Below are 15,156 nucleotides of genomic sequence, written 5' to 3' on the forward strand. Positions count from 1 at the left end.
TCTCCCCGGAGTGGCAAGCCACCAGAGGCCATATCCTGTTCGCTAACCTTCCTCTCTGCCTTCTCCCACAGAGGCTGCCAAGAACTCTATTCTTCACGTGAAGGCTGAAGTACACAAATCCTTGGACAGTTATGCAGCCAGCTTGGCTAAAGCCATTGAAGCTGAAGCCAAAATCAACTTATTTGGAGAGGAGGCTCTGCCAGGGGTCTTGTTCACAGCACGGACCGTCCCGGGGGCCAGCTTTGGGGGCCGTCGAGGCAGCAGGACTCTTGTGAATCAGAGGCTGCAGTTACAGAGCATCAAGGAAGGGAATGTCTTAGCTGCAGAACAGAGATGAAAGCTTCAGAGGGGACTGGGGCCACAGCGGAGCCACTGGTGCGGGTGCCTGTGCCAGGACCCTGGAACATGTCACCACTCAGAGAGGGCCAGAAGCTGGGAAGGAAACATCTGGCATGCAGCCAAGCGGATGGACAGTGCTGTCTCCAGTCTCTGACTTCAGGTGTCTGCTGTAAAGGCACACGTGGGCTGGTTCGGGGCCCCTGGGGTGGAACAAGGGTTCCAAAGCACATGTTAGAAGCAGATGGAGACGTGGCTAAGGAAGCCACTACGTGGATCTTGTCTGCATTGGTATGCAGCTGGTCTAGCTGCCCCTGGTCTCAGTGAGGCCTTTAGAGGCCATCCCTACTCAGTGCACTTCAGCTCACCTTAGCACTGTCAGACCATCTGGAGGCTCTGTGTGGTTGGCTCAGGCAGCGTGGGGTTACAATTACTAGACTAAATGCAAAAACAGTCCAGAGAGCACCCAGGAGTAGAGCATCCTGCTTACACACCCCATATCTACTGCCCTAGTTAGGACTTGGCCTTTGGTGGCACCTGCTACAGGCCACCCAAGATGTGACCACCCCACCCACTTCCTTGTTGACAGATTATTATTATTATTCTTATTTGAAAAGAAGGGAGAAACCACTATAAAAGACAAGAGTGAGCACCAGGCATTTCATTTCCAGAATAAAACCTGGAGATTAGGGCATATCACAAAGACTGGGACTGTGAGGTCACGCACAGCTGGGGAGAATTTAGGGGAGGGGAATCCCCCCACAGGAGATATGGAAGATGCTTGAGTGACTGCAAACATAGTTGGCCTCACTTTCCAGAGGGAATTGTGACTGTCATTGCAACTTTGGGGCTGGCACAAAGTAGAAAGGGCACTGGACCTGACTTCACAGCCTGGGTTCTTGACCCATCTTGGTTTTTGTCTGCACATTATCTGGGACATCCTGTCCTGTCACTAGGCCATTTGGAGAAAAAGTGTGAGGAGCTGGAACAAGTAGTCTCCAAGATAATTCCAGCTCTGATCTTTGATGTCTTCCGAATCTGTAATTTAAGGGGTGGGGACAAACTGACCCAGCATCTGTATACTTTTGAGGGTATGCTCGCTGAGCACAGGAAGAGCCACCTGCATGCTCTGGCCCTCACATCTTTGTACCGCTTGGCTGTATTGGGTGGTACTAAATGCCAACCGACTACTGAGACGGGTATGAAGAGGGTGGCTCGGCTGAGGCAGATGTGGGAGAGTGGGTGGGGTGTGTTGGCTTGGAGTCCTCTTGCTCTTTGAGCTAGAACATGAAGTTTGGGTTTTGAGTGCTTGCAGCGGGGTCTGGAAGATCTTTTCTGCTGCTCTTAAGCCTGGGTGCTTTAGATAAGCAGTGGGCAGGGCTGTCCACCTCGTAGAGCAGAGGAAGAGTCTAAGACTATATTTGCCACGAGGCAGCCATCCGAGCGCTTTACTTTTCAAGTGTTCCCTGTGGGCTGCTGAGCTCCTGGTGTAGCAGTTCCCTGCCTGTGGTTCCTGAGGCTTGGCTTGTGCCTTTGGGTGGTTGATTTTTGGCCCCTACTGCAAGTCAGCAGTGCAGGGGATTGGCAGGATTTTGGATGGAGTGGCAGGGAGGGTGGGTCCTGTTCTGGCAGCACCTGTCTTCTCTCTGTATTCTGTTCTTTTCTTTTCTTTTTTTTTTTTTTCTAGCACTTGTCTGGTGTCTGGAGGGACCCTATTTCTAATTACCCAGTATGCACGGAAGTGGAGCATGCCTCCTAGGTACGGGTTGTCAGTTAGTGCAATGGATTGGCTTAAGACTCAAAGGGGAGAGAGCTCTTCCCTGGTTGCCCTGGGCTAGGCTTTATGGAAAGGATGCTGAGGCCTCTGAACCCTACTGCCTCACCCCAGAGTCACCAGTTTTCAAGAAGAGATCTGACCTACAACACTGAATTTCACTCCCACCCCCTTTAAGGGAGTGAGCTTTACTCATGTCTGTAACATTGTGGACTCGTCAGCACCTCAGCAAGCACTGCTGCAGACTACTGTGCAGTGGCAGTCCTGAGGCCTTCCCCAGGGGATCCATCGGTAGTGGTAGGTGGGACATTTGGCCACTTGTTTTGCTTAAATACCTCGGGCCTTCTGATTCTGACAGGATCACTTGTAGGGCTGCAACCCATCTCTGCTGCTTCTTTACCCAGATCTTACCCTTGTGGTTCCTGTGCCAGCTGTGTGACCTGCTGCATCCGCAAAGGCACTGGGTCCAGCACTACAGTGCACACAGCTCAGCACCACGAATTTCCCTGACCAGACAATCCAAATTGGAGTTCAAGACCTTAGACATTAGATGGCAGCAGCATGGCTGTGGAGAGGAAACAAAAGAAAAGAAAAATCATGGTGGCTTGTTCCTCTGAGCTCTGCCATGACTACAAGTCCCTAGCCTTGTAGCTAGCTGATCCGTACCTTACATGTGTGACCCTTGTTGGAGTTCATAGGAACTACCTATACTGGGCTGTGTGATCTTAAACAAATCGCTGCTCCTGGGACAGGCAGGGTGAAAGATTGTAAAGGCCATGACCCATTGGTGCTAATGTTCGTAGACTCTCATTCGTATAACTGATTCCATCTTACGGGCAAGAATTAAACCATCAACACCAGGACAAACTCAGTATTCGCAAAAGAGTGTTTGGGTCTAGACGAGAGGAGAAAAATAATGTTGACACAATGAGTGAGCTTGCTGGTCTGTTGAGAGAACAATTATGACTACTTTTTCAAATGGACAATGTACTCCTTCGACTTGCAGAGAGACATTTCTCAATGGACCAGATGAACTCAGGAAACATGTCCAGCCTCATTTCACATCTCCTGCCTGTCTGGAAGGAATAATGAGGATGCTGTGGTTAAACAAAAGGGGGCCCAAGAATGCATTAGGTCCCACTGTGTGCCTCACTTAAAACAGCTAAGAGCCTATTAGGTGCTAGGCACTAATTGAAGACTTGATGCACTATCTCCCTTTGCTTCAGGCTGGTGGGATACAGTAGGGATGATGCTGGTGTGTGATGGTTGTGAGTTAAGATTTCAGGTTGCCAATTAATTAGCTAAGTGTTCTCACATCTGTAAAATGGAAGTTTTGTAATTGATTTATATATAGGGACACAGAATCCAAGGATACTGCCTGCATAGGGTGCTTGGTAGATTACAGAAATGCTTGTGGTGCACCCAGCACAGGACACAGGAGCAGGGAGACCTGAGCCACTCACTGGTCTTGCTTCTCAGTGTAACTAATGGGGCAGACTCTTTCCTGTTTTACTGGGATCTCTAATACTGAGAACCTTCAAAAGACTTGTTCTCCAATTCAGGATAATTAATTATGTTGAGGGTTGTTGCCTGGGGACTTACTTGCTACAAAAGGACTTAAAGGAAATGAAGGAATGCTGACAAGAGGCAGACAATAGAGAGGAGGTTGGAAAAGCTGAGAAGGATCTGGAATGCAAGAGGTTAGTGGGAACAGAAATGGGCTTTTCCAGTAGGAAAGTCTTCTTTCCACATGAATGGCCTGATTGCACAAAAAAGAGAAACATTTCTATCTTACCCTGAATTAAAGATGATCTGTATAGTCCCAAACTACATCAGTTCAAAGTTGACCTCCCTTATACACAGGAAGAACATCCCACCCCAACCCAATGCTGTTAGGTGCTGGGGACTGCTCTGTCCAGCAGTGACAATGTCTGGCTCCCAGTTCCCAGAGCTTGTGTCTTCCAAGCCCTGCTGCAGAGGAGGTGTCCATGCCATTCCCCAGAGTGTACAGAACCAGAAGACGCCTGGGGATGAGGAGGGAAGTCAGTTATGACACGAACCACAGGAACATGGGTGTGACCAGCCATAAATGTCTACAAGGTGGGACAGGCAGGTACTGTTCTGTGGGTTAGAGAGAGAGATAAGGAGAATCCAGGAAGGCCATAGAAAAGCAGTGTCTCAAAATGAGGTCAGGGCCAAATCACTAGGTCTTGGTCATGAGGCTGACAGAAGATCAAGCCTGTAGCCCAAGGAGAGTGAGACACATATAGGTTAACTGGCATCCTTAGCAGAGTGGACCAGCTGGACTTTATTAATAAAGGTAGGAAGAAACAAGGAGCTCCGTACTTAAAAAAAAAAAAAAAAAAAAAAAGTCCCAATGTCAGGTGATCATCTATTGGAAAGAACTCAAAGCACAAACACTGATCTGTACAAGATTACTGAAAGCACACTTCTGGTTAATGTAAATTGTGTTTAAGAATGGTATTTTAAAAGCAGTATTAATAGCTTAGGAGTCAGCAGCCACTTCTGGTTTTCCTTTTGACACTATTTGAAACACCAAAACTCAACAGAAGAGCCAGTTCCTCCCAAAGGAAAGGGTGGTTCCAGAGGACTTGGGTGATGAGAGCATGCCAAGTGTGGTAGAAAGCCTGTATGTCTAGAAATGGATTTGCTGGTGGCACAGACATGCTTAAAAATGTCCTGTGTGCTGTTCTGATGACGTATACCTAAAGGAAGACGTGGTTTAAAACCAAACTTCAAAAATAAATAAAAACCCAACCTAATCCTGAAATATATTTAACTTGAAGTTTTGGATGGTGTTTTTGAAGATAAAATTGTCTGGGTTATTATATGTAAATCAGTATTTATAAATAAGTAAAAGTGTATTTAGACTAGTTTTGTTTACCTGATTAAATGTTTTTGGAATGTGTGTATCTGTGTAAATTGTCAGTTTGCACTTGTAGTCTATGGACATTTCTGGGTACCTGTCTGTCTCCCCCAACTTCCTACAGCCCTATTCCTATCTCACCTCCCCACAGGCTAAAAAGAGGACTGAACAGCATGGAGAAACTCATTGCAGGATTGGGAGTGAGCATCCCCAAGGCAGTTAAACTCAAGAAGTATTGGGTTACATGACTGTTGCATACTATATTCAAGACACTATAAGCCTGATTTTTTTTTTTTATTGTAACCCAGGCTGGCCTCAAACTCACAGAAATCATCCTGCCTCTGCCTCACAAGTACTTGGATTAAAGGTGTGCTGTCCAGCTTTAAGCCTGGTTTTTAGGAGGTTTAATGAACTAGTGCTTTTTCATCTACCTGTCTACCTCCCTCCCTATCCATCCAGTCTTCCTTTCATATCATAGCAAAGATACTGAGTAGCAGGTTGTAGCATAAACACAACCACCCCAGCACAAAGCTCATTCTTTATCCTTTCCCTTTGCTTGTTTATAATGAGCCGTCTTTTTTTTTTTTTTTTTGAGGAGTGTAGGTGAACCCTGGGGCCAGTCTCCTCTCTGCCACCCTCTCTCCACTGAATCCTCGAAGTGGCCAGGACTAAATTTTGTCTTTGCTATATACCCTTAATTATTTGTCTAGCTGGCCTGCTCTAGGAAAATGAACAGAACACACACAGTTCCCGTATCTCCATCAGTATACAGGGACAGTGTAGACACCCGGCGCCATTTGCCTTGTTCTGATCTTTGCCTACCTTTGATCTTCTGATCTTTGCCTATCCTTTGACCTGCGTCTTCCAGCACCTCTGCCCTTGAGCAAAACCATGGCGCTGGCCTAATGTCACACCTATCTTCCATGACAAAGCTATCTTCTGTCAGCAGTAGGTGCTCTTGAGTTTGCAGCCATCTTGTGGGTAAGAGGTCCATGTTCTTCATAGAGAGGTCTCTGTGTGGCTGCTATATCCTCAACTGTTCATGGCCCAGCTAGAGACAGTTTGTGTCTTACTCTCAGTATCTGATTCAGTCAATTCTTCTGGCAGGATATTTAGGTCACGGAAAATAACAGGAACAGTTAAGTTAGCTGCTAATTAAACCAAAAGTGAACGGCTTTTAACAAAAAGCAGCTGCCATAGCAAATACGCTAAAAGCACCAATAGAGGAGGGGCCCTTGCTTGAGATGACTGGCAGGCTATTGGATCTGCTCTGGCTCTGGCCTTTCATCTATCAGGCAGCTCTGTAGGGTCTGGAAGCCACTTCCAGATGTGGTCCAGAGCTAGAGCTCAAGACTAGCACTGAAGGTGATGGATGAGATACAGTATGGATCTATAGTTCTGCCCTTGAGAATTCCACTTTCTCTCTAGTGCCAGTGTTTTATTTTTGTAGCACAGGATGGCTGTTTCAAGATGTGTTCAACGATCAGCCCAAACATTTAATTTAATTTCTTCTTTAACTGCTGGCTGGCAAGGAGGTATAGTGAGATATTCACTGGCTCAACTAAAGGTCGAAGAGAAGCTGCACAGCTGAACTGTTTTGTAAGTGAGACAGATACCAAGAGCTCACTGACTAGAAAACCAAAGACATCTCAAAAGAGACTCAGGTCTTATTCTGCCTATAAACAGCAAATGCTGTGTGTGTGTGTATGAGAAGGAGACTCCTGCTTTTGAACTAGTTCTTTTGTCACACTATAAACAACAGGTACACCACTATGCCTGCCAAGGTATTTTTATCTGTAAGGTAACAGGAGGCAGCAACTGCCTCTCTCCCATCTGGCAGGCGTTGGCTTCTGGAAGAGGCTGGCAGCCATGGATGCATGTGTGGATGATGATTAGAAAGCATATAAATACGAAATAATTGGGTGCTGAGAAAAGACTTTATTTTTGTAAGTGGGTTGGAGAAATGTATGAATGTAATTAGATCAAGGGAAACACAAACAGACAACATAGGAGGTGGAAGAGGTTAGGTCTACAGAGCAGTTCAGGAAACAGGTAAGGTGCACAAAGGCCTGGGTATGAAGGACTGTCTGAAGTGGAAGTGGATGCTAGAGTCAGCTAACTGATGGCAGCAAATCAGGAATATGGACAGAGAGGTAGACCAGAAGATAGCACCTTGAGTTTGTGCTAATATAAACCATCCATAAGGCTCAGTGACTGATATGGATGAGGTATCAACATATCGTGAGAAGTAGCTCAAGGTGAAGAAAAAGGGAAGAGAAATATAAAGGCCCTTTTACATTATCTGGTCACACAGAGGTCAAGATGGAAAAGGCTATTAAATTCAGAAAACAGCAAGTCTTCTTTTGTTAGAGAAATGACTGGAAAATGTGGGTCAAAGTAGCAAAGAATTAAATAAAAAGTCAAATTTAGGATATCTTAAAGCAACCAACATCTTTAATTAGAAAGCAACAAACATGCAAATGGCAAGTGTAGAAATTTATTTGAACCAACATTTTCACTACAATGAAAATGACTTGTCAACATTGATCCAAGCTCCCACATCTGAGGGTTAGGGAAGTATTGCACTTTGCTTTTTTTTTTTTTTTTTTTTTTTTAGGACTCCATACACAGCAAAAAGTTTCAAAAACATTTTGCTTGTTTTGTTTTACACACTCTCCCAACTCATGCACACACTCATTCCAAACCAATGTATGGTTATCCCAAAAATGGGGAAGCACTCCAAAAAAACCATAGCCTTAAATTGCACTAAAGTTCTGTAAAGAAAAAAATAAATGTCGTATACAAATTTCAGAACATCTAAGTGCTTGCAAAGGAGTTGTTTATTCTTCATCCTCATTTTCATTTTCCTGACCTGAACCTTCCGATCTGTCACCCTCCAGACGATCTGGAAAACAGATATGAGAATCACATACTCTCAAAATCCTTTTACTATCTATCACAAATAACCCCCAGAACTTTGTTTAAAACCATGAAAAATATTTCTCATTCGAAAACTTAATATGTAAAAATCTACTCATTAGTATATGCAGATTTTTTTGTTTTTTGTTTTTTTTGTTTTTCAGAAACAAGGTCTTACTATGCAGTCTTGGCTGGCCTGGAACTAGTTCTGTAGACCAGCCTGGCCTCTAACTCACAGAGATCTACCTGCCTTGCATTTCTAGGGCTAGGATTAAAGTCATATACCACCAAACCTGGCTACATAAAGGTTTTTTTTTTTTTTAAGATTTACTTTTCAGTATTTTAAATTATATAACTGTGCATGCACATCCATCCATGTGTATATTGAGTGCAGGTGCCTGAGGCCAGAGGCACTGGAAGCCCCTGGAGCGAGTGATACAGGCAGCTGTGAGCCACCTAATGTCAGTCTTCTGGAAGAGCAGTATGTACTCTTGCCTCCAGCCCCAATATAAGCTTTTAATTTTGCCTCAAGAGGTAAAGAATGAGAACATAATACCATATATATACAATGCTATATAATTGTAAACATACAAGACTTTGATATATTACACTCTCTTGCAGTGGTTTTCAAACAAGGTTCCTTGTAGGCTAAGTTTTAACCATGAATATCAGGTGTTATTAAGGGGCCCTGGAAAGGGAATGCAAGAGAGAAAAGCCCAGAGACCATGCAGATGTGTTCAACCTTCCAACACTGTGCTTTGATGTCATTTACAAAGTTCACACTCTAAAACAGGAGCAATCAAGTTGCAAAAACAAAACAAACAAAAACTTTGCAAAGCTAAAAAACCCTCTTATACTGAAAACATTATTTTCAATGAGTTTATGATTTTCAATTGGGCTGCATTCACAGCTATTCTGGGACACATGGCCTGTGGGCAACCAGCTGGACACACCTGTAAGAGGATTGTGTACTTCTGTTTGTAAGATTTCTTAAAATTCATTATCTACTACATTTCAGGAATTGGCTAACCCTGAGATAATAATGATGTTCTTTGCTTGGGGCATTTTTGCACAATTTATTAGATCATGGTTCTGTCCAGTACAACTATTATGCTTTTTGTGAAACTTTCCCAACTTCTTCATGAGCTCCTTCCTCCACATTTTCTGGAAACTCTTTATGAGACTTACAATGATGACCCCAGTTACACTACTTGTGAACCTGACTTTTCAGACTAGATTATTGGCTTTTGGATGGCAAAAGTTATATGTTTATCTTTCTGTCCTCAGGGCTTATAAAGGATGTTCAATGAAGGTGTCTAATGTCCTTGTTTTGTTTCTGCTGTGCTGGGAATTCAACCTAGGAGCCCCAGGCACAGTAAGTAAGCAAGCACTGTGCCACAGAGCCCTACCCTAGAGTAAGGTTTACTGAAGAATGACTGTGAGTTCTGAAGGTAAGCTGTATCATACCATGGTGTATGAAGACAACAGCATGGAGTCACTGCCACAGGAAGGATAGCATTTAAGACATGTGCGACAGGCACATTTCCCCCAAGTAATGTGGAAAATATTAAGGTCAGGCTTAAAGAATTGTCCACCAAAGGACACCAAACATCAGATGGAAGGGGACAGTTTAATTATAGAAACTTTGACAAGAGAAAGATTTTGGTTTATCATTCAGGGCTTGCATGTCAGAGTAATGACCTAACTACATAGCTGTACATGAAACCCTAAGTCAAAGGGAATGTAGTTTCAAGTCAGGTTTTAATGTTCTTCAGGTAATGGCCTGGGCAAATTATTAAAGCCTACTTTAAAGAGTTAATACTTGAGAGACTGGAGAGATGGCTCAGAGGTTGGGGCACTTGCTGGTTTTGTAGAAGCCCCAGGTTCAGTTCCCAACCCCACACAGTTGCTCACAACCAACTGCAACTCCAGTTGAAGAGTATCCAGCACTCTCTTTTGCACTCCCTCTAGGTTAGGCATGCATGTGCACATGCAGGCAAAACACTTATACCATAAAATAAAATAAATAAGTAAATCTAAAATAAAAATTTTAATTAAAAAAAATATTTTTTAAGGGGCTAGTATTTGGTGGTGCATGTGTTTAATCCTAGTACTCAGGAGGCAGAGGCAGGTGGGTCTCTGTGAATTTGAGGCCAGCCTGCTCTACATAGCAAACTTCAGGACAACTAGGACTACAGAGAAACCCTGTAAACACACAAACAAACAGTTAATATTTGATACAATATAAGTACTCTATGAACAATGCATAATACCCAACATGTGAATGCATTTATGAACTCACTGAGAAGTGATAAACCTGGTCATACTATACACTGTTTGGTTACAAATACAGATGACACAATTTACTCTTGAACATTACTTGTAATGATACATAGATTTTGGATCTGAGTCACTGAACCAGAGTTTATCACCTAAAAAAAGTATTAAGAGGTTGGAGAGATGGTTCAGTAGTTAAGAGCACTCATACAATTAGCTTCAGTTCTCAGTACCCACATAGCAGCTAACCATAGTCTGTAACTTCAGTTCCAGAGGACCCAATACCTTCTTATGGCTTCTGTGAGCACTGCATACATACAGTACACAGATATACATGAAGGAAAACTCAGACACATAAAATGAAGATAAGTAAATCTTAAAAAATTATTGAAAAATACACTATTATAATTTTCTTAACATATAACATTTGTTTTTCATTAGGGCATTATTGATTTTTTTAAAAAATAAATCTATGTTAAAGTGTATTTAGCATAACTATTTTTTTGTTAGTGGACGCAGGATCTTATGTATCTCAGGCTAGCCTTGAACTTACTATGTAGCTTAGGGTGACTTCGGACAGCTGTTTCTCCCTCATCCCTCCACCTCCCTTGTGTTTAGGGAGTGCCACCATACCCAGCAGTGCACTGTGTCCCAAGCATAATGGTACAGTTCTGTTACGGGAAGATTACCTAAAACAGTGTTCTCAAGTGACGGTGCTTTCATTTTACCATTTTCTAACAAACATGGTTTATAAGGAAATAATTCATGGTGCTAAGTGTTCATAGAAAGAAATCCTAGTTCTAAAGTTGTTGACTTCAGTTTTGGACATTAAGAAAATCACGTAGATCTCTATAAGGTAGGGCTTACTGTTTTCAAATAAAATAATGATTTTAATGATAGAATAGAAGTTCTTACCAGCTCGGATATGGTTCAGTGACGCCAACATCCTCAACATGAAAGAGGCTGGGACGGTAATGGTGTTTCTAGTCTCTTCCAGCATGAGTTCATTTCGAGTTATAACCTACAGCAATTAACAAGTATGTCAAAGTTGATACAATGACAGTACCTTTGCTTTAAAGATTATGAAAGCAGTTTCAAAACTGAGCAAGTCTTAAGACAAATATTTTTCATTGTTTTTATGTGTGATGTCTATATTTCTACCTTAAGGCTATTCAATGTCAAACAATTACTTGCAGTTAAAAGAAGATCAGAGGCCAGCATTTCTTTAAAAAATTAATTTATATTTGTTGTACTTTAAAATAATGGGTTTCATAATTACCTTATTTAGTTCAAGCATATCTTGTACTTGAGCCATATTTACTCCCTTTTATCCTTTCTTGTCCCTCAAGCAAAGAAACAGTATACAAAACTCAACATAGAAAACCAGCCATTTTCCTATAATAAACATTCTGAGAAAGAAATGAGAACAATCCCATTCACAATAGTATCAAAATACATAAATATGTCCTAGAGCCATGAATAAATCTACTCAAAGAAGTGAAAGATGGGGCTGGAGAGATGGCTCAGCGGTTAAGAGTACTGACTACTCTTCCAGAGGTCCTGAGTTCAATTCCCAGCAAACACATGGTGGCTCACAACCATCTGTAATGGGATCGGATACCCTCTTTTACTGAGTCTGAAACAGAGCTAAGGTGTGTGTGTGTGTGTGTGTGTGTGTGTGTGTGTGTGTGTGTATTCAATAAATCTTTAAATAAAAAAAGTGAAAGATTTCTATAGTGTCAAAAAACATACACTAGAGAGAGAGCCTTTTAAAAGGTGCTAGGAAAACTTAAAATGTCCATGCAGAATGAGATTACAACCACCTCTCTAATTCTGCCCCAAATTCAACTCAAAATGGATCATTAATGTAAGACTTGACACTATTAGTGTTAGGGGAGGGGAAACACTACAAGATACAAACACAGAGAGGAACGTTATGAAAAGGATTCTAATTGTTCAAAAAATAATTCCAAGTGAACCAGTAGGATTTTATCAACTTAAAAGGCATCTGCACCATTAACATAGTAAAGAGACAGTCTAGAATGGGAGAAAAAGCTGGCTACACAGTGCATCTAACAGAGAGCAGAAAAAAATTAAATTTCAAAAAACCAAGTTGTCCAACCAATAAATGGAGAAAATAACTGGACAGAAAGTTCTCAAATAAAATACAAGTGGCCAGTAAAACAGAAAGAAAATGTTCAACCCTGTCCCTCAGCCATCAGGGAGATCACTACAGTGGGAGCTGGGTGAGGCAGTGCAACTTTCATCCTAGCACTTGCACAAGCACAGACAAGTTTGAGGCCAGCCTGGTCCACACCGCCAGTTCTAGGTCAGTTGGAGCTGGCAAAGTGAGATCCTGACTCAAAACAACAACAACAGAATCTATACTGAGATATCACCTCACCACAATCAAAATGTCTATCATCAGGAAAACAAGTGACAAGAAATGCTGGAAAAGAAGGGTGAAAAAAGATTTTGCTGGTGGAAAAGTAAACTGGTCCACAGCCCCCATGGGAATCAGTATGAAGCTTCCCCCAAAAGGCTACAAACAGGACTACATATAACTTAGTTGTACCACTCCCATGTTTATACCCAAAGGGATCTGAGCCAGCAGAGCATAGAGATACTCATGAATATGTTTATTGCTGCGGCACTCATAAAAGCCAGACTACAGAACCAGTCTAGATATCCACGGATAAAGAAAATGTGGTATATACACAGTTAAGTTTAAGTCAGCATAAAGAAGGGTTAGATTATGCAGGAAAATGGGCAGAAACTAGATTACCATGTTAGGCCAGACTCAGAAAGTCAAACACAGCATGTTTTTTCTGCCAGGAAGAATATATCATATGCATAAGACAGAAGGGTGAGTAGGAGTGGGGAGGAAGAGGTCTAAGGGGAAAGGGAGGGGGAGGTAAGAGATGGTAACAGGAGTAATACAGAGACCACATACTTGTGTCTTCTCTTACATGCAGAATTTTATACATATATGATATGAAAGAACTATGTTTTTTTTTTCTTCTCATATTCAGGATTTTATATATATACACACACACACAAGCAGGAATCAGAAGGGAGGCTGTCTGGGGAAAGACAAGGACTCCTGATAGAGGCGGGAGTAAGAATGATTAAGGTTCAATGATTAAGGTTTGCAATGATAATGTGAAATCACCCCCACCCTCACTCCCTTTCACTGAGATCCAGTATTTTGTATGCTAGCTAAAAATGTTAATGAAAATGAATAAAACCAAGGATCTAAAGAAGTCTTAGAATAACAATAAAGAAGAAGCATCTGTTCATTTGGTCCTCTACCTACTCACACTGAAGGGGCAGTCCTAATTCTCTCTGTGAAGAACTCATAATAGAAAATAACATGGTAATCTGGTTTCTACCCATTTTCCTGCATAATCTAACCCTTCTTTATGCTCACTTAAACTTAATTATAGAGGGGGGCATACAGTAAGATTATTTTTTTTCTCCTCCTCCCACCTCCCCCTCCCTGTCTCTCTCTGTTCTGTTTTGCTTATTGTGACAGGGTCTTGATATGTGGCTCCTCTGACCAGAATTTCTTGCTTCAGCTTCCTGAATGGTAGAAGGTGGATTACAGGCTGCGGAATCAATTTGTTTTCAGCTAAAACACTTTTATGAAGACAGAACTTTAAATGATTTTTGTTATACACAATAAGCATGACAGTCAAACTTATTTTTCTTTAAGATATATAACTAATGTGTTATTAAAGTCAATATTATAATTAGTAAGATACTAATCTGATTTTTACCTCTAGTATTATTTATCTCATTTTCATTTTTCAAAAGATTTGATCTCCTTTCCCTCCCCCTCTTTTTCTGAGACGTGGTCTCATTATGTAGCCCTGGCTGGCCTAGAACTTGCTATGTATGTAGACCATGAACTCATAGACATCCATCTGCCTATGTCTCACGAGTGCTGAGATTAAAGATTTGACTTCCTTAACCAAATATCTTAGTTATGTTAGCAATTAATAATAAACTTTATCCCTTAAAATAGCATTTTAGATAAAAATTAAAATAGAAGCATAGTAAAAGTCTTACTTCATCAGCAAGTTTTCGATTAAAAATCCTTGACTCTTCTAGTGGCGACCAGATCTTTATGTCATAATCTATGCCAGATGAGGCTAGAACTAAAAAGAAAATTTACATCTTTATCATAAATTCAAGATGTAAATATTAAGCATGGGTGCAAAATTAACAAAACTTAGGTTGAAAACTACTATAAATACTTTTGATGTTTTGTTTTGCTTTTTGAGACAGGGTCTCTACATAGTCTTAGCTGTCCTGAAACTCACAGTGAAGACCAGGCTGGCCTGGAAATTACAGAGATCCACCTGCCTCTACCTCCTGAGTACTGAGTTTAAAGGTGTATGAGACTGTACCTGCCGGGCAGTGGTGGCGCATGCCTTTAATCCCAGAACTTGGGAGGCAGAGGCAGGCAGATTTCTGAGTTCCAGGCCAGCCTGGTCTACAGAGTGAGTTCCAGGTCAGCCAGGACTATACAGAGAAACATTGTCTCAAAAAAACAAAACAAACAAACAAACAAAAAAAATTGTACCTAGCCAAAGATTTGCTTTGAATTGTCTGGTGGTTGTGAGCTGCCTAACGTGAGTGCTGGGAGCCAGCTCAGGTGCATTACAAGAGTAGTAAATGTTTAGCCTTTAATCCCAGCACTCAGGAGGCCGAGGCAGGCACATCTCTGTGAGTCTGAGGCCAGTATGGTCTACAAAGCTAGTTCAGAATCCAGGACAGTCAGTCTTCTGTTACACAGAGAAACCCTGTTTCAAAAAAAAAAAAAAAAAAAAAAAAAAGTAGAACTTGTTTTTAACTGCTGAGCTATCTCTTTAATCTTTTTACTATATAATTAATTGTTAGTTATACTTTTAAATATAGTTAGTTATATAAGTAACTAACTATAGAACAAAAATTTAAG

General features: G+C 41.6%; 2 protein-coding genes across 12 annotated transcripts in view; one reads left to right on the forward strand and one right to left on the reverse strand.

Moving 5' to 3' along the window:
* Positions 1-5,039, forward strand: part of Gpr161 (G protein-coupled receptor 161) — a 39,075-nt gene extending 34,036 nt beyond the window's left edge. For all 4 annotated transcript variants that reach the window (XM_076941525.1, XM_076941526.1, XM_076941527.1 and 1 more), the window contains one exon: positions 72-5,039. In XM_076941525.1, the coding sequence (XP_076797640.1) occupies positions 72-337 (266 nt within the window). In that variant the 3' untranslated portion in view covers positions 338-5,039. The remainder of the gene's footprint in view (positions 1-71) is intronic.
* Positions 5,040-7,433: 2,394 nt separating this feature from the next.
* Positions 7,434-15,156, reverse strand: part of Dcaf6 (DDB1 and CUL4 associated factor 6) — a 121,425-nt gene continuing 113,702 nt past the window's right edge. For all 8 annotated transcript variants that reach the window (XM_076941523.1, XM_034512807.2, XM_034512806.2 and 5 more), the window contains 3 exons: positions 14,265-14,353; positions 11,109-11,214; positions 7,434-7,902 (listed from right to left, as the gene is read on the reverse strand). In XM_076941523.1, coding sequence (XP_076797638.1) covers positions 7,838-7,902; positions 11,109-11,214; positions 14,265-14,353 — 260 coding nt within the window. In that variant the 3' untranslated portion in view covers positions 7,434-7,837. The remainder of the gene's footprint in view (positions 7,903-11,108; positions 11,215-14,264; positions 14,354-15,156) is intronic.

The sequence above is a fragment of the Arvicanthis niloticus genome, chromosome 10, assembly GCF_011762505.2.
Source record: "Arvicanthis niloticus isolate mArvNil1 chromosome 10, mArvNil1.pat.X, whole genome shotgun sequence".
NCBI classification, from domain to species: domain Eukaryota; kingdom Metazoa; phylum Chordata; class Mammalia; order Rodentia; family Muridae; genus Arvicanthis; species Arvicanthis niloticus.